The following is a 20,548-nucleotide window of genomic DNA, read 5'->3' as shown; positions in this document are numbered from 1 at the left end:
CATGAGGGGTAATATTTAGGGACAGCCTGGGATTCCCTAAACTGTTTTTTGTTAAAGAAAAAAAGGGCTAGAAAGGGAGGGAGGGAAGTGTACAGATTAGGGAAGCAAACAGGGGAAGAGAGAAATGAAGACAGTGTGGTACATTGGGAAAGGAGGGAAGGATGTTGAGAAAGACACAGGATTGGAGAGAGTGCATACTGGACAGAGGAGGGGAGCTGTGTGCTTTTGGATGGGCTGTTGGGTTCCCAAGTCAGAAGGGGTGGAAAGTGTGTAGAGGGCATGACTGTCCAGGTGTCAGGCAGCTGACCACCCTGGCCTGTGCTGCAGTTAACCCACTGTTCTCAGAATAAGGGAGAACAACCCCAAACTCTGCTGTCATCTCATCAAATGGCTTTCCTTTTAGGCTGCAAAAGACATGAGTCTTAACAAGCTTAACCTGGAAAAGGAAAGCCCGCCTGAGAGAGGAGGCAGCTATGAAGGCCAAAGCCCAGGACTAGATGTTTTTTTGCTGGATTTGGAAGAAGGAGCAATGGTTGCAAACAAAAGCCTGCTTTAGAAAGGATGTGATCTGGACACCCACTTTGCAGACATCGTGCTTTGCAAAAGATGTGTTCCACTTCCCTATTTCTGCTGTAGAGAAACAAGTAAATTTTCTTAGAGAATGACTCATCTGTGTTTTGTTCCTTTGATCCAAGTAAAACCTAACCTCCCACTTCACAAAGTGGAAACAGCAAATGATTCCAAACTTAGTATTGTTATCTCTTCTTTGAGCGTAGGGTATGTTATCTAGCACCTACTCACCCACCAAAGGCAATGGTATATCCTGAGACATGGGCTTGTGTAATGGCTCTCGGTTCTTGCATACCTTTCTGACAGGATAAGAAGCTGGGGTGCCTTTGTGGAGGCTGGCCTCAAAGCTTCTAAAAAACCAGACCATGCACTGAATGGTCTAGCATGCCAGCAAGAGGAGGCATTTTGGAGATTTTAAGAATGCCCTGGCCAAGAGTTTTGAGGAGCTTATCATTCATCATGGACTTATGGTAAGGGGCCCACTGCCACCTCCCTTCATGGCTTGGCTCCCAATTAGTTTCTTTTTCTACTCTTCAGGGAATTACATTTTGTACTTATGGAACTGCAGGGCCTGTCCTTGTTAGTGTTTGAAAGTACACACACGGCTATCAGCACGCAAGCTAGCCTTGTCCTTGTGCTTCCTAGGTGTCTGGTATTCAGGTAGTTTTGCTGAACAGGTAGTTTCCACTGGCTCAACGCCTCCCTAGTGCTAACAGATGGCGCCATCATAGCCACCACACAACACTAGTTCTCAGAGTTATAGTTGTACCCCATGCCACTGTTCAGAAACTTGATGAGACATATTACAATGCAACGCTGCCTAGGGCTTCAGTTTCTAATGGTCCTGATGCTGCCGCCTATATGTACTTTCTGCCTTTGCTTCATTTTTAGGTATCAAATGCTTTGATTTTTATCACTTGCACATTTATCGTCAAAAAGGCACTGTGTGTTGGATTGTGTGTTCATTCACAGAACAAACCAGACGTGATTTATTGTCCCCAACTTGACAGATTAATTTGGCAATTTGATGCCCTATCAGAATAACACCAAAATATTCAAGTGACATGTAAAACATCTCCACCTCCCAGTACCTCCCTAATGTCACTGCCCCACGACCTCCCAAACCAGAGGCTACAGGTCCCTCCTCCTCTCAGTCATCCTGTTATGTCACCTTTCTAGATATTCAAAACCATATCCCTCTGGGAAAGCTATTGAAAGAGAATGAGACACTGTCCAGGGATGAACACATGAGATTCTAGCAGGCCTTGAGATCAGGGGCTCAAAACCCAGGTCCCAGACTTTTTACAGGGTCTTGTTTTGCAAGTTAAAATGTCTAGACTCATACAGGACAATTTGTTGGCCATGCCAGAATTCAAAGAAACCATCCTTTCAGTTTTGTGTCTAACTCGGCTTTCTCATCAGTAGTCACTGAGCCCACACTTTAATTGTCTTGTCATTTTCTAATGCTGCTGATGCAATGATGTTTTTTCTGTAGGGTGACAGGTTGCTGAGATCACAACATCTGTGTGACCTTGTAACCTCCTATTACAATCTCTTTGGTCTGAAGGTTCCAGATGTAAACCATGTTGCATCCTCTGAACCAGACAACCCACTTTCTACCAGTAACAGAGAAACTGTGCAAATATACAGTATTTCTCATTCTTATGACCAGTGTATGTCTTCAGGCATCTGCCCTACTGTAATCCCACAGTTTAGTACCGTCCAAAGTTGCAGTGAGAAATGTATTTACCATTTGGAGAAAAATTTTACAAAAGACACTTGGAGGGTTACCTTCATCAGCAAGTGTTCTTAAACACTGGCCTGACGAGCATCCAAATTCTAAAGACCATCATAGCTTCCCGGATACTATCAGGACCCATTACAATGAAATGTGCAGCGAAATGGGGTCCGAATGAGCAGACAGATCTTGAGGCACTTTCCTGTTTTCACTTCCCATATTTTCACCTCTGTCAAAAAGATCCTGAAACGATGAGGTTGATGGTGGGTTGAAATCACAGCAGAAGACGAAATCGCTGTGCCCCTTCAGTGTTTCAAACATTTTCCAGATCCTACATCCCATAACTTTAGAGTTTTATCGTCTGAGGCAGAAACCAGACGACTAGAATCTAAGAAGACCAGCAAACATCTGATATTTGCAGACTGTGACCATAAAGTGTTTTCTTACACTTCCCATCATAAGCTCCCCAAATTATAATTAGTGCATCAGCTGCAGAACTTGCTAGCCACTCGCCGTTAGGGACTAAACTTAACTGATGATATGGCCGCCGAGTGCCCTGCAAGAGTAAGTCTGAGAGCATAAAGGTTTCTGTGGCTCTTCCACCTGCCAAAGGTGAGGGCGACTGTGCATCTCTCTGCTGGCAGATGCTCGGTTGCCAGCGGATCCGGCTCGACAATCTGCGCAGGCGTCCGGCCCCGGCCCCCAACCCTACAGAAGATAAAACTTGCCGTTGGAAGGCGGACGGTTTTGATTAAACATGGATCATCTTTTAAGGTCCGTTCTCAGTCAACAGCAAAGTTTGGAATACTCTGCTCGACAAAGCATCGCAGATCACAGTGGTCCTGGGATCCGTAATCGTGGGTGCTGTTAAAGGACTAAGACGACCAGCGGTGATTGAGGCTGCACCTAAAGTCGTCTTCCACGCCCTCCTCCCAAGCTCCAAATGTCGGGGAATAGGCAACGGATGGCGTCCACGAATCAGGGGATTTGAGAGGCTCTGGCAGAGCCCAGGGACGACGCCAGGCACACTCTGCCAGGTTGCGCACGCGCCGAAGGAGGTCAGCATTTGCTTCCGGTTCTCCGGAACAGGAAGCTGACACTGAACCGGGTTTTTAGCCTGAGGTTTGGGTGCAGGAAGGGAGCAGCAGGCACTTCAGGAAGGCTGTGCATATTGAGGAGGCTTCTGCCCACGCCCACCCGACCGAGTCTAGCTGTCACAAGGTCTTGCTTTGTGGCAAGCAGACTGGAAACTGAGCCAATGCACAGACTCTAAGAACCCAAGATTATGATGGAGCAATCAGCAAAACCTTTGGTTTTAATCCAGAAAGTTTACGCCCAGCAGGAAATATATATAGTAATTCAGGTTCTTGATATGTCAGAGCTCTGTCTTGTCAGTCAAGAAGGTGCAGACTGCATGCAACTGCCCTCTTCAGCAGGAACATTTTATTTTCAGTGAGTCCTTTACTGGTACTTTCTTGATAGTCATGTCATAGTCGCAAACCTAACTCATGGTCCTAATGACTCATTTCCAATGTGCTGAGGCTGCAGGGTGTGGGACCATCATTTCTATTCACGAGGGGGCAGGGACCAAGGTATTATTGGGGTTTGGGTTTCACTGTTGACCAGACTGGACTAGAATTTCTAAAGCCTGAACCTCCAGAGTACTGGGATTACAGGACTGCACCACACCCGGATTGCCTCTTTTTTCGTACCGCACACATGTTGGTGCTGGTTACTGGGCCAAACTCCGAAGCAGAGGAGAGAGGAAGAGGGAAGAGAATGGATTACTCTCGTTGATTAGGTGTATGTTTGTCTGTATGTGTGTGTACTTTGGAGAATGCACTACCTCAGGGTCAGAAAAGGCATCCATTGTCTTGGAATTGAGTTGCAGATGGTTGTGAGCTGCATATAGGTGTTGGGAATCCAGTCCAAATCCTCTGAAAGAGCAGCCAATGATCTTAACCACTGAGCTACATTTTAACTGTGACTTCTGATATAGAGACTATCATCAATTCAAAAACTTTCCATTTTTATTAACTCACCTAAAACATTGCATAGCTAAGTAAATATATATTTTTATAATGACTAAAAACAAAAATGAAATAATGGTACAATCTAGGAGCTAACGGGATGGTGCTGGTTGTTTAGTTCACTACTACACATATGAGGGACAAAAAGGTGCACAAATTTGATGTCGGTAGATTGAGACATGACTTTGAAGAGTAAAGCAGTTTGATTTGTAGGATATTTGTTTATAAATAGCATCGGACTTCCAGAAAGAAAAAGCTGTGAATAGGGCACTTTCGTCATTACTCATACTCTTGAATTAACAAACTATCATAACAAATTAACAGGATTTTATGTGGTTCTTGGGGAGGAGGGCTTTGGTGACTGTGTGTTCAACAGGAAATAGTAGTCCCCAGGTGGCAGCAGTCAAGAGTAGAATCTTGGAGTTTTCTAACCAGTATACGCCTATCCCTTTTCTAACAACTACCCTTCTCTATAAGACAAGGTGACCTCCTAAGTTTTGTTCATTGAAAAAATCAGAACTGTTTCTCCCAAGCCTCCCATCTATATAACACAAATGCTCATTTCCCACCTCCTCAGTAGTTTTAAATAGAAGTACTGAAAACCCATTTTAAAAATGTGCCAGACTTACATGGCCTTGGATGATTACTCCTTTCAGGGCTGTTTTAACTGGTTTTCTTAAGCAGTTCTTGGGACTACAAATCCAGTTCAAGACTACCCAATCTGCAAAACCTAGTCAGAATAAACAGGAATGAACATCACCTATAACTGAGTAGCTTTTAAAAAGTTAAAGATGATGCAAAAATTTGGTGTTGACTGATCATAAACTTAAAAGCACTATCTTCAGCAAGCTCAGAAATCATCAGTAACTAATTGCAAGGCATGTGAATAATCATGCTGCCTGTAAAATCATGTGCTTACAACTTGCTGCCCACACAACTCCCAAGCCCTGTACTATTTTGTCCCCAACATTGGTCTTTTTTGTTTCATCTTCTCCTTACCTGTTGTTCTAGTTGTTACAGTCCCTCTTTACAGACTCCCACTAACTTCCTTGTGTCAAGTGAGCATGGATAGATGTAAGTACAATTTTATTACTGCAAACGAGCATGCATACTTAGTAATTTTCAAACGTGGGACAGGTTGGAATATGGGTCAATAGGCAGAATACTTGCCTAGAATTCTCAAAGCTGCAAGTTCAGCCTCAACACCTCTCAAGAGTTGGGTAATGGTGCTACCTTTAATTCCAGCACCCCAGCATTGGAAGCATGGAGCCAGTTCAAAGTTATCAGCTACAAAGCTATCTGGGCTTCATGAGACTCTCTTTACTGCTCTATACCGCACGCCCTCATACTTTTACCCCCTTATGTAGGTGAATCGTAGGCATAAATCACTAAGCTTTGTGGTAGAATCTGTACAGTCCACAATTTGTACTGAACATGAAACAGTTTACAGGAACCCGAAGCTATGTTTTTCATTTAGGAGTTTAGTTTCTTTCATTAAGCTTACCTGGGCCAGTAAACTAAAGAGTGAAACTGTCACTCAAAGAGTAACAAAATATACCAACTTTTTGTTTCTTTTTGTCCTCATAAGTTTAGAGGAATAAAGCATTCTTCTGTAATATCCAGTATGTGAAAAATGGGAAATGTCGACAGTCTAGCCATCTGTTCCCACCTCAGGTGGTATATTAACAAGCTTCAAAGTATAATCAGGACAGATCAATAAGGCAAAGCTATCTGCTATACATCAAATGCACTGAGTTATTTGCAGAGTAAACCAGCAGCTTTTCCCTTCCTGTTATTTTTCAGGGACAATTCTAGTTTGAAATGTTTCTTTTCATAAGTCTTTAGGTCCCCTTTATATCCCCTCAAAGTTGCAACTACAATTCTGCAAACATTTTGTTGAGACATTTGCTTTAACGGTTGTCAATTCTGGTTTTATCCAACTCTGAGAGAATCCCTCTGAATTTCCTCTTGTAATCCAGCACCCATTACTATCACAGGTGTATATTCCTCATTCACTATTTATTGAAAATTGACCATGTGCAAAGCATTCACCCAAGGCCTGGCAGAATGCATACAGTACAAAGAATCAATAGCCATTCCAGATCAGGTGTGTACAAACACTCTTGAGAAAGGGCACCAGGATGGTCAGAATGTTTGGGGAATAACCAATGGACAAACAAAAGGATAGGTTCACAGGGGCACCCACGTTTAAAGAGGAGCAGGGCAGGCTTAACGTCATGCCCATGGTGCTACTCAGAAGACCAGATACTCTGCACTTCAAAGGCATTTTTGTTTTTTGTTTGTTTTTTTTTTTTTTTTGTTCATCAGCATCTCTGTTTTCCTTAGGTCACTAAATTCATAACCAACAATTGAATTTCTTTTAAACCACTGTTCTTTTCATACAATATATCTAATGACAAATTCATCTACCCATATATGTAAATTAATATAATAGTGATATATGAGATGGAGCCACTTCAAAGTAGTGCCAATTAGGAACGGTTGGGAACAATGGTCTAATACAAAAGGTTTGCCCACTGATGACTATTAAAAAATCTAGCCCAGGACTTCCTGAGCACAGAAATGTTGTCTGACATGAGAAACAGAACTTGCAAGGCTCTCTCCTTTGGACAGCCACATCTAAGAATTATGACACTGAAGCGAAGTAATCCATTAAATCTTAATCTTCCATCTTCAATAGCAACTAGAGGACTGATTAAGGGAACTCACTTAGTCAATTAACTGGAACAAAATAGACACTAAATATGACTTGCGTTTATTTGACCTAAAGGAAAAACAAAATTTGTCTACTCTTGGCTGAAAAAACTGAACCTCGGCTCCAATATTCCCTTACCTGGAGCCTCCAGATGATCTTATGACCACAGTAGTTTGACACTTTGTAAAAAATTAAGGTTTGTTTCATCTGTGAGTACTTTTTTGTTCCTCGTGTATGCATGCACACCATGTGTGCATCGGTACCCTGAGAAAGCCAGAAGGTGGCTCTGGCTCCTGGAACTGAAGTAACAGCAGCATGAGCCACCTGACAGGTGCCAGGATCCCCACCCCTCTTCTTCACGGGCATTGACCTCCTAACAGATGATCTCTTAACACGAGCCATCTCTCCAGCTCCAGCAATGTCATATTTTTGAAATAGTAAACATCTATTTTATTAAACATTATCCTGATGTCTTAGGACTCATTCTTCTAAGCTGTCCTTTCCTGACAATAAAGAATATTACAGAATATCATTTATATTACAAATATACTTAGTCACATCTGGTCTCCAATTACTACCTTTAACTAATTTTGAATGATAGGAAACGGTAGACCAAAATCTTCAACTCTGCAGATAGTTGATTTGTTTACCCCAAACAAAAGGAAATGGCTCTACTAATTTAGGATTTCAAAATGAAACTGCAAGTGAGCAAACTTGGGAATGTGGGAGTCCCCCTCTCAAAAGCTGACTCCTTTTTCTTATGGTACTCAATGCACTTCCCAACTTAAATAAAAAGCTTTAGCCCCTAAAAACAGCTAAAATGGCTTGCTTGTTGATATGTAAAATGTCCCAAATTTAATAAGAAATAAATCCCATAACCCAAGGAAAACCTGTTTTACAATACAGCCCCATGTTTGGGGTCAGACAGCTGAAATGTTTATTTAGCACTACAGAAACCAATCAAAGTTGCCGGTAGGTAGTCATGTACAACAGAATTTGGTTGACAAATTATACTTACATATGTTTTCTTAGGCATAGTCAGCAGCAACTGGAACAATTCAGATTTATTATAGGACAGTAAGGCTGAAGAAACAATCTAGGGTCCAACAGCTCTGTCTCTGGTGTGGGGACGACCCCACAAAGAAAGCAGAGCTTCCCTTCCAGCAGTGGGCGAGTGAGGGCAGTCTACAAGCTCTGACTGGTGGCAAGAACAAGTGTTCACAGAAGAGTCTCCTAAATGTGCTCTACATCCAGCATCTGTACTCTCCCAATTATTTCTCCACCCAACTGTATTTACCTTCTGGTGCTTCAGGTGCCAGATACCTTTATATCTCAAATTCTCTGAATGTTTTTTTCTTTTTAAATCAAAGTTCTCAGTATTAAATACATACTTGGAAAGTCTGGAGGGAGACTGGGAAGGAACAACAACAAAGCCACTTTGCCCTGATCACTATCTAAAAATCCTTAAGAGGTTTTTGTGTTATAAATACCTAATAACATGCTTCTGTAGTAATAAGTAATACCTTTCTGATAAAAATATTCAAAGATTAAACTAAATTAACAGATTTTTGCCAGGTGAAAAGACTAAAAATAGGATTTACAAGTAACCTAAAAATTCACTTGCATAAAAAACAAAAAAGTCTGTCTGTAAAATACTCAGTTCCATAACATCTAAGTTTGCTGGGGTTTAGCTGACTCTAATGTTTACACTTAAACAATCGTTTTACTATAAAAACAACGTTCAGAATATTTAAAGTTCATGAACTTCTGGTCAGGCTTAAGATAAGAGCTCACACTGATGAATGGACCTGAACTCACGGGGCCACCCTGATATTGCTACAAAAGTTCCAGCTCTATGCTCTTGGTAAGGTGGGGTGACAACTCTGTGTGCTTTGTATTTCTTTTCGATCAAACGCGTTTATAAGATGCAAAGGTTTTAACTATCCAATAGAAGGTACATAATTTAAAGCATTCTATAGAAATAACATGTTACCAGTAATTTACAATTTAAAAAGAAATCAGCCACAAGAAAAGTCAAAGCTAAAAACAAAATTTTTACTATGAATCAGTGCTTCTATTACCCTTCTCAAAGAAGTGATATTGTAATGTGATGTAAAGGCAACATTGAAAGTTCATCTTTAAATTAACCACCTAATTTATCCCTAAAATTACAAAGAATCAGTCTTGTACAGGTCAAGTTCAGTAAACTAACATGTTCTCTCAGCACAAAGCAGCACTAGAAAACAACAGGACAGATGGGAGTTGACTAGTTTTATAGTGTCTGCTCCATCAGTAACAGACATCAGACGGCATCCATCCCAGAGCACAGACACAAGTAAAGACTAGGGCAAGAACGCCTCACACTCTTGGCTGAGCAATGTCCTTTGTCTCTGGAACTTTCTAGTTTGAATGAAACAAATTTTTCAAAGTAAATCAGGTCATGTAAGTTGGCTGCTTAAATAACATCATGATGAGGTATGAAAGCTCTGAATATTCCTTACATTCAGCAGGATTTACCAGAGATGTGCAATAGCTTGTCAGGGCAACTTCCAGATAATAGCTTTTATCTATTTTGGGGTTATGATGAATTCTAGAAGAGTAGTCTAAAAAGATTTCAAAGGGTATGCTCTGAAACAGACTTGAGCAACTTTTCCTTCAGAATTCATTTTGAATAGAGTATCATTTAAAAAAAAAAAAAAAGAAAAGAAAAGACTCCTCTCTGATAGTGTGTCCCAACATTGAGCCAAGATGGCCAACTAGCACCGAGAAGTCACTTTGAACTCATTTGCAGTTCTCTTGGCAATCATCCTTTTTATCTTGTTTCTTCCCCTTCTAGTCCAAGCACAAATGTGGTGAGTGAGCACAGAACTGGGCCGCATTTGCAGGTACATTCAGTCATCATTAAATAAGCAGGGAGGCATGTTCTTCCTAGGTAGGGGAGGTAGGGTGAGGAGATGAAATAAACCAGGGATACCGAGGTTATTCGATCACTGCCCTTTTAGTCTAGAGGTCACACTGAGGAGACTAGTATGCTCTTAAAGATAAGGACGCTGCACTGCAAGAGCATGTATGCAGCATGACTACATCAGAATCGAGCTGCACTCAACAAAGGGAAAAAAATCCCTAAGTAACATTTAAATACGTGTTATCTGCCAGTCACAAAGAGGAAAAGCACCTAGGGTGAACTCCAATTTACCAGGACCTTGATCAGGACCACAAAGCCTGAGTATCTTTTGTAATGCAGAAACACAGCCTTTAGTTACACTGGTTTAAAGAAAGTGATGGGTTTTGTGTTCTTCTTACAATTTAATTGAATTTTAGAACATGGTTTCACTTAAGGACTATTAGCCTTCATACCAGCATTAAAACTGAACCACTTCCAAATCCTAAGAAACAAAACCAAAGAGAAGCAAAAGCCATACAAACTAATATATGCTTCTCTCCTTCCTGCTTTAAGGAAATCTGCCAAGCCAGGATCACATTTAAAAGTCAAAGTGTTAATTCTTCAGCATTCCTGACAACTAGAAGCACATTCACTGAAGGCTGAAGGTGAGGGATTGGATGGTTTAACTTTAATATCTGAAGAAAATGACTCCATTAGAGGAAAGAAAACCATCCCATTTCAATAAGGATTAATGCGAATGTGGCTAGAAAAAGCCACCAGGTACTCCAAGGGTTGATTCACTGTGGAAGAACTCGAGAAGAGTACTCTGACGTATACACAAGTCTAAATATCTCCCTTGTCCAAGTAGTTGTGTAAAATTCAAGATAAAGGTTTTAGTTTTATCTTTTAATGTCATTTTCCCCACTTTACGGAATGAGGAAGAGTCCTCTTTTTCCCCCACAAAAAAAGGGAGCCACATTAGTATGTGTACATTCCCATGACTCTAATGTAAGTGCGGATCTCCAAAGCTTAGGGATTTTTCCATAAGAGAGTGGGCCGTTCTGGTCACCCTTGTAATAAAAGGGTGTTCCACCACAGAGAGCCAGAGGTTTTCCAGATGTGTGTAAGAGAGCAGGTGCGCAAGGCAAGCAAATGAGCGCAAACAGTATTATGGAAAACATTTGAGAAATTAGCTCCATGAGGACTGTGGGCTCCACAAGAGGACTTGACTGGGTAGCCTGGTCTGACACAGGAACAAGAAAGCAGAGGGTTGCTTCAGAGCTGGAAACCTTCCATGGGAGCCTCACACTGCTGGAAGATGTACTGCTGCTGGCTAAGGTCAACCTGGGGTGCGATGCTGCTGTCCTCGTCCTCCGTCCCAAAGTAATGCTCAATAAGATCAAAAGCCTTCTGATAGATCTCCTGGTTTTCATGACTCTGTAAGAACTCAATTTTATCCAGACCTAAAATGAAGAATAAAGAAGAATCTTTCTTGAAAATCTCAGTAACTACATTCTTTTTTTTTTTTTTTTGTTTTAAAGATTTATTTATTTATTTAATGTAACTACATTCTTAACCCCATTCTGAGCACCATGTTTTTGAATCAGGACCTCGGGAAGAGCAGAATTGAGCCACCCTCTCCAGCCCAGTAACTAAATACTTTTGATATAAGAATTCTCTACATAAATATATTACATAATCATATAGAAATGATTGTTATTATTACATCTGAAAGTAATATTATAAATTAACATTTTAAATTAAATGCACATGGTAAGCAGTTTCTGGCCTAAGGAAGCAAAATTTCTCTTACATTGTCACTGTGTCACCCAGTGTTCCCGTGTTCCTGTTTTTATCTGACTATTGTTCATTTCCTCATACACAGCTAAAAGCTGCCCAAAGTCTTACTTACCATATGCTTCCTCAATCAAAGCACAGTAAGGGTTAATTCCTGAGCCATTTCTTTTGGCTTCTTGTTCCCCAAGCCTCAGGATGTTTTCTAAGCCATTTAGGGCAACCTGTACAATTTTTGCATCCATGACAGTGAGGAGATCACAGAGTGGCTTGATACAACCCAGTTCTACTAGGTACCTGAATCAATAAAAAAGGACAATTTAGTCATACAAACTATTCAACTGTTAGATTTTTATTGAACTGTGAGGCATCTTCAAGCCTGCTGTACAAATAAAATATGTTGTCAACTATGGAACTTTAGGGAGGACTTTGTTTAGCTCACACATCTTGACTACAGTCCATTATTGAGGGAAACCTCTACCAGTCTGCAGAACCACTAAGCCATCTCCTTCAGCCTCAACCAGTACATAAAGCTTGATAAGTTAGTTATTATTTCTACATGTAGGCACATTTCTCAAATACACACTGTGTGAGCTAAGAGAAAAAGGAAACCAATGAAGGACTCCACAGCTGTTATCTTTTAACTCTAGCAGGACTTACAATGCAATGCAGACTAAGCATAAAGATATCAGACACAGACCTCTGTATCACATGCACAGCAGATATTCACACTCCCCATCATTCCACTCTCTCAAGTTGTATATGGAGAAAACAGAGATAACTGATGGAGCTGAAACCTGTATACATGGAGTGTTACTGTGGAACTTCGTGCTAGTCTTTACAGCCTTTCTACACTGCTTTAAACTTAAAATACATAAATAGATTTCTAGAAGGAAGAGAGAACACAGAAAATTAATATTATACTATTACAATAGTATATACATATGGGTATATATAGTATAGTATAGTATATATGATAAGATGAAATCACTTCTAATGACATGGAGATTAAGAAAATAATCAAGGGGAGGGGGATGTTTGCCCGGAAACCGGGAAAGGAATAACACCAAATGTATATAAGAAATACTCAAGTTAATAATAATAAAAAAAAAAAAAGAAAAGAATCAAAATCCATCTTATCAATTTAAAAAAGAAAACATCTCACAATAAACTAAGGATAGAGGAAATATGATAAAGAGCCTTAACAAGAAAGTTAACGTAGCATCATATTTAAAACAAAAACAAAGAAGCAGCAAGGGATATTCTCTAACTGTTCCTATTGCACACTACATGCAAACCTAAGCAATATTTTTAGAAAGGATTTAAAAAGGAGTATAGAAAGGAATGGAAGAAAGTCTTCTATTATTGTCTATACAGGTTAGGAAACACACACGTGGGGGGATGTTGTGTGAACACCAAAAGGGCATTCTATGCTATCATCAGCTAGGCACTGGCCAGGGGCCTCGGTCATGAGTTAAGGGTCAGATAGCAAACTCTTGGCTCTGAGTTAATTACTAGTGTATTTACAAGATATTTTATTTAGAAATAGCTGAGAGTAGTTAACAGACAACAGTCCAGTTTACTTTACATCGTTTTCAAAAATGTCAGAAATGCACAGAATAGCACATTTAATGTGACTTATTCATTTGTTGTTGAGACATATCTGCTCCTAACAACTCCCCATTCATGGATTCAGAGACACTGAACATCCCTACCTCCAGGTGAGGTGGTACACTGTGGCAAGGTAGCCACTGGGCAGAAATTGCCTATTTCTTCTACAGACCTGTCGTGTTCATGAGAGGACACAGTTACAGGACAGGACAGCTTAGTTCTGCCGAGATAGAAGAAGCTAGCCATAGTATTTCCTGTTTCAAAGGTCTGTTAGATGATCTGAGCCAGAAGGCCAGACTGGTGCTCCACTTCCTGACACACTGGGGCTGTATAGGCAGGGCAGCTGCCTCTCAACTTGTCTCAGCTCTGGAAGTTGTGCTAGGCTTCCTATATTTTCAGATAATATTGGTTATTCTTGGATTTCTGACAGGGTGGAAGACTAATTATAATCTCATAGTCAACCCAGGCTATTTAATATTTAACACTGAGAGAACATATTTGAGGATAGTTTTCAGATAGTATACAAACTAAACCAGAACATGACAGATATGAAATTATGCCTTTTTTTAAGTTAGGATAGATAACACGTGTTCTACTTAGTTGACAAAAATGATAAAATGGGTGTTAGGTGTATTTTTACTTTATAAATTACAGAAACGGTAATAGTTATAATACTCAGTTTATATTTGAGAAAAAGGGTTTCTTGTTTTGTTTTTAGTTTTTTTTAAATTGGACAGAAAAGGTAGTTTTGGCAGAGCCTTCCATAATGAACAAAAGATTTCAAGGAGCAATCACTGGGCAAGAAGGTGGACTTCTGTGTTGGGGAAAGGGGAGGCGGGAGGAAGGAACTTTTCTATGGGAGAGAGCATGGAGACACAATATAAGTAACCAAAGGCTGTCAGTTTAAGTGGTGGATCCACCGGGATTTACCACCAGAAGATTTATAACATAGAATAGCTTTCGGGCTGGAGAGATGGTTCCGTGGTTAAGAGCACTGACTGCTCTTCCTAAGGTCCTGAGTTCAATTCCCAGCAACCACATGGTGGCTCACAACCACATGTAATGGGATCTGATGCCCTCTTCTGGTGTGTCTGAAGACAGTGACAGTGTACTCACATACATGGAAGAATAGCTTACAAAATTAGGATACTAGGTTCTGCGTCCAGCAATTGTGTTACCTGTTGATTCTAAACTAAGATTGTGTGGTGCTTTCCTTCACGCAGTAACTCAACTGGGTTCCAGAGAAAGTACAGGGCAGAGCTGTGGTGGTAGCAAAAATTCCAGCCAGCCACATGAATTTGGAAGTGCAGTGCAGCATGGCAGCAGTTGGCCATGGGAACTTTTAGGCCAGGTAGAGAGAGTCAGAGCCAATAATGGGTGAGCAGGCCACGCTAAAAGGAAAGAATGGTCTCAGCTCTGTCCGTCTTGGCCTGTCTGCTGGGATGGGCTGCCTTTTATAGTTCACACAACAGAGATGCGTCACACACACAGACTGGGGGTGGGGGGGGAGGGGGAAAATAAGTCTTTTTAAAAACCTGAGAAGAGAGAGAAACAAGTATTGAAAACTAAATATAAGGGTTGTACAGATGGGTCTAGAAGCTACACTTGCTACTCTAGGACCTGAGTTCAGTCTCCATCACCCATACCAAGCAGCTCACAACCACAGGTAACTTCAATTTATCTAGTCTTCAGGCACTTGCATTTACATGAACACACACACACACACACACACACACACACACACACACACACACACACATATCACTCATACATGAATAACTAGAATTGTAAAATAAATCTTAAAGACTAAATGTACTTCTGAGTCTAATCATAACACTGATAATTTCCCAAAGTGCCAGACTTAAGCCATTCAGTCAAGAAATTCCTTTCTTAGTGACCAAGGTTTTAGGTTATATATTGGGATGGACAGAGGTTAAACCTGTTTTCCTTTAATTTGCAAGATGCTACCTAGGTAGTGCTTACTTGATCCGCCTGCCGATCCTCCAGAAGTTGCATTTCAGATGGCCCAAGCAGCTTCCTTTTCTCGTCCGAACTCTGCTGTTTGCAATATACTGATGAGAGCTGGGAACATGTTAGCGTCTATCACAGTCTGAAATTGAAGGAAAGTTAAAAGAATAGGGAAGTTACATGAATTATAAAAAATATTACTAATTGTCATTATAACTTGTTTTTCTTTTTTTTGTTTTGTCTTTGAGACCAAAACCAGCTCCGGCCGACCTGGAGCATGCTAAGTAGACAAAGCTAGCCAACAACCCACAGTTCTAACTGCTCTGCTTCCTGAGTGCTGGGATTAAAGGCACACCTTTGAACAATTCTGACGACTGTGTGTGTGTGTGTGTGTGTGTGTGTGTGTGTGTGTGTGTGTGTGTGTGTGTGTGTGTGAGAGAGAGAGAGAGAGAGAGAGAGAGAGAGAGAGAGAGAGAGAGAAAAGACAGACACAGCACTGACTCTTCCACCATGGCTCTGGAGGATGGCAGCCGGGCCTTTAGGGGGCTCGCTCACCAGCACCTGTTCTTCCTGCTGAGGCTTCCTCACACAGCCGACTGTCATCTTAGGAGGCCCATACTTATACCACAGGTAATACCTCATGGAGTCTGTGGTCAGAAGAGATGGCAGTACATAAATTCTCACTGTACAAGACTGGCAGTGAGTTCTAATTCCTAGAAGCTACTAGAAATATCAGATGGTAGCACGCCAAAAAAATGACGGTCATAGAATTGCTTACCTGTGTATGAGACACACACACAATAAAACAAATAAAGGTGAAATATATTTATTTACCTGGGCTAGGGAAATGTTAAGTTTCCTTTTAATTGCATACAGAGAGGGAGAACAGAGCCTATTCTTTTGAGTTTGATGCTAATGTGGTCATATAGTGAGTTTCGGATCAGCTATGGCTACACAGAGACCCTGTCTCAAAATAATAATAGTATTTCTTTTTTTTTAAAGATTTATTTATTTATTATATATAAGTACACTGTAGCTGTCTTCAGACACACCAGAAGAGGGCAGGAGATCTCATTACAGATGGTTGTGAGCCACGATGAGGTTGCTGGGAATTGAACTCAGGACCTCTGGAAGAGCAGTCAGTGCTCTTAACCACTGAGCCATCTCTCCAGCCCATAGTATTTCTTTTTAATGGCATATTTTACTCAATTCCAGTTACATATTATCACTAGTCTTCCTAATATACTTTCTTCATGCTTGAAATGGCCCAGAAACCTAATATAGGCTGGTATAATTTCTTCTATCAAGAAAATAAGAAACTCTGCAAAACGGCATATTTAAAGAAAATAGACCTCCTGGGCCTAGTGGTATTCACCTTTAATCCTGACACTCAGGAAGTAAAGGCAAACAGATCTCCGGGAGTATGGGAGCAGCATGGTCTGAACAGTAAGATTCAGGCCAGCTAGGGTTATAAAAGGCCATTAATAGTCAATAAAAACTTTAAATCAACCTAACACATGGGTTACTGAAAAATATACTTAGTAAGAAGTAAAGCCAATCTATAGTATATAGTTAGTTCATCAAAAACATTTTGAAAAACATAAATACTTTTTTGGATCTTCCATAAATCACTAAACTTTAAAATTAAAGACAAAATGTATGGCTACAAAAATATCAAAAAGACTATCATCAGGATACAGAAAAATCAGACTGAAAAAGTAACACTGGAGGTTGACAGTTCTACAGGAAATGCTTACAGTCTGTATACTAAAGGCTGACCAAAACAATTTTACTTATAATTAAAGATTTTTAAAAAAAAGAGGCTGGAGAGATGGCTCAGCTGTTTACTACTCTTTCATAGGATCTAAGTTCAGTTTCTAGCACCCACAGAAGGCTTAAAACTGCCTGTAATTCCAGTTTTGGGAGATGCAATCCCCACTTCTGGTCCCCAACAGCATCACATGCACATGATGCACATACGTTAAGGCAGGCACATACACACATAAAAGTAAATAGAATATCTTGACAATGCACCTTTCATACAGGGAGAGAAGGGCGGGTACGACAGCATTACCTGGATCTGTGCCCTATTTCCAGCAGTAATATTAGAGATTGTCCAACATGCTTCTTTTTTGATAGATTCCTTTGGGCTACTCAGCAGATGCAATAAACTCTGAAGAGCTGAGCAATTCAAAATTACCTAAAAGGGAAAAAAAGAGTCTTAAGTTTTAATTATGGCATCGTTCTCAATATATCATTTGGTTTTGGATTTTTGTTGTATTTTTTGTTTCTTGAGACAGGGTCCTATGTAGCAGAGTGGCCTCAAACTCAATGCCTAATGTAAGAGGATCTTGAAATCCCAGATCTTCCAGTATCTACTTCCCCAGGAGTTAATAAGTACATCTTTAATTCAACAAACTCATTTTAAGACACATGTAGGAGGGGAGAAACCCTCCTCTAATATATTAAAAGGTAACTCTATATACATAAAGTATCTTTAACTTGCATTTACTCATGTATGTATACAGACTTGAGTGAACCACAGTACATATGAAAATCAGAGAAAAGTTTGAAGCAGTTGATTCTCTCCTTCCATCATGGGTCCTAGGAATCACGTTCAGGTCAGTAGGCTTGGTGGCCTTTATCATTTGAGCCAAATTACCAACCCAATAAAAAAAATCAGTACTAGCCTGAAATACATTCTAAGATTATTAAACTGGTTTCACTGTATACATTCACAACCACCAGGACATTTGTGGTGGAACACACAACAGTAATCAAGCACTTGGGAGGTAAACATAGGAAGATCTTGAATTTGAGGATAGCTTGATCATTATAGTCAACTGGCTCTCCAAGAAATAAGCAAAAAACTAAAAAGAAATAAAACAAAATACAATACATCCACAATGATGTATTTAAAAACTCTAAGAGGCACTAAAGAGAGGGCTCAACAGTTAGAGTACTTGTTGCTCTTGCAGAGAGGACCCAGCCTCAATTGTGGTTTATAACCAGGCACAAGTCCAGTTCCAGAGGATCTTATGCTTTCCTTTCTGGTCCTCAGAGGAACCAAGCTTACATATAGTACACATACATATGTGCACACAAAGCACACAAAATAGAATGAATTAAGTCTTTTCTAAAACAACTAAAAAATAGGGGCCAGGTGTGTTGACACATACTATTAATCCTAGCACTTGGAAGACAGAGTTGGATTTCTACTGGGTTTAAATCCAGTATAGAGAGAATTATTATAATAGGGCCAGCCAGGTAAACATTGTAAAAACACTGTCTCTACTGAAAAAGAAAAGGGTAGGGAAACTTGGTTGTAGGCCTTTGTGCCAATAATGACATTCTAACCCTTTGGGGCTGATTTTCTAGAGGCTGAAGAGTTTGACCCCTCTGGAATCTTTCTCACCTTATACTCAATAATCCAACACAAAACTGAAGTCTACAGGATACTAAGAGTTAAAAAACCAAAAGCAAACCTAAAATAAAAACCCAACACCTTAAAACAGCTTTAAAAAACAAAGGAATCAGATTATATCAGAAACTAAAATACAGATAAAATCATTAAAATGGTAGGTAGGTGAAGAGTTCAAGAATCCATCACTGTACAACTGAATAGGCTCTATTCCAGAAAGAGGCAAGTATTTATAAAGAAATAGAAAATAACTGGTAATTTAATGGTTTTACTTACTACACAAGTAAAATAGCCCAAATGGATGGAACACATTCTTTTTTAAAAAATAAAAAAAAACCCTACGCACAAAATCGCCAGGAAAAACAAAACAAAACAGCACGTTTCAAGCCGGTCTGGAGGTGCTAAAAGCCTTTTCAGACACACAGACATTAAAATGACAGGCAAAAAAATTAACATTCATCTAAGAAAAACTGCTACATGTCAAAAATCCTAAAATTAAAATGTACACCATATCAGATGAAAAACTATTTGTAACATGGACTGGCAATATGGTCCAGAGAGTAAGTGTATTTGCTGGCAATCGGCCCGATGACCTGAATTCAGTCTCAATGACCCATATAGTAGGAAAAAAACAGACTCTCATTACGTTCTCCTCTCACTACCATGTGACATATACAGATATCACACCAACACATGCACACAGAAACATAAAACAGATGCAAAAAAAAGTACAACAAATAATTTATCATAGTTAAATAAATTAAAAAAGAAAACCTAAAATAGAAAATTTCTTCACTAATATGAATAAAAGCAAAACAAAGCCATGCATTTCCTATTCAATGTATCAACTAAAACAATAAAACTTATAGCTGAAAGTGTCTTTTCATTTACAAAAAAGAAAAGAATCTAATAGTAGTGGTGTGTAGGATGATGTCATTACACGGCAAGGCAGATCCAGCCTATTGCTGGATGAGAAGGACGGGCTGGTGGAGAAAAGTCTAGGAAGGAGAGAGGAGGAGAGAAGAGGAGGGGGAGGGGAGGAGGATGGGTGGGAGGGAGGGGGGGGAGAAAGGAGACAAGATGGAGTCTACCATGGAGGATGGTTCAGATTTAGGTGAATTAGATGGATTTTATCTTGTCTAGGTAGATGGTTTAAAAAAAAAAAAAGAATACATGGTGAAGAGAATTCTTGAAAAACGTCATGGGAGGGGTCTTGGGTCACACAGAACTTCTTAAATGAAGAGGGACAACACTGCACAAAATAGCTAAAAATGGGCGTGGAGGAGACATGGGCCACCAGAAAGCACCCTAAGAACAAAAGCAGTGACTAGGAGTAAGGCTATTATAAAGTTTGTACTCCCAAAATAAATAGGCCCCAAAAAGAGGATGAAACTAAAATCTAAGTTAGGAATTTGTGAGGTTCTTTGTAAGACACTAAACAAACTGTATCTAAGAGGAAAATAACACTTTGTTCAAAGGTCAGGAGGAGACCCTTAGCTGTTCTTATAGGTGCCATATAGCTGTTTTCTCATGAAGCCGCTGTCTGAGACTGATGTGAGTGGAACTCAGCTCAGGGAAGGAGACTCTGTCCTGGTTTATGTATGTATATATGTCTGAAATTTTCACTTCCAATGATTCAAGCTTCTTGAATGTCAATGATACAGAAGCAAGGCACCTATGTTCTTGTAAGTAACCCCAATAAACCTACTGCTTCACTAAACCTGAAAGAATCCTTTTTTTGGTCTATTTTTGTCTTATCTATAGTGAGGATATGTTTCTATGTATTACCTGAGGGAAAAAAGACCATATAGGGAAA

At 40.0% G+C, this 20,548-nt stretch overlaps 2 protein-coding genes and 1 pseudogene across 2 annotated transcripts in view; 1 reads left to right on the top strand and 2 right to left on the bottom strand.

Annotated features, from left to right (window-relative positions):
* Nucleotides 1-20,548, top strand: part of LOC116898817 (protein FAM162A-like) — a 232,486-nt gene that overhangs the window by 25,529 nt on the left and 186,409 nt on the right.
* On the bottom strand, nucleotides 1,996-7,420 carry LOC116897719 (annotated as a pseudogene).
* Kpna1 (karyopherin subunit alpha 1) overlaps nucleotides 10,612-20,548 on the bottom strand; it is a 257,120-nt gene continuing 247,183 nt past the window's right edge. Inside the window, 2 exon segments of the mRNA XM_032900169.1 lie at nucleotides 10,612-11,401; nucleotides 11,851-12,029. Coding sequence (XP_032756060.1) covers nucleotides 11,214-11,401; nucleotides 11,851-12,029 — 367 coding nt within the window. The 3' untranslated portion in view covers nucleotides 10,612-11,213.

Source organism: Rattus rattus, chromosome 4 (genome assembly GCF_011064425.1).
Source record: "Rattus rattus isolate New Zealand chromosome 4, Rrattus_CSIRO_v1, whole genome shotgun sequence".
Classification (NCBI taxonomy): Eukaryota; Metazoa; Chordata; class Mammalia; order Rodentia; family Muridae; genus Rattus; species Rattus rattus.
Note: the sequence above shows the minus strand (reverse complement) of the source record. Positions and strands in the feature narration are given on the sequence as shown.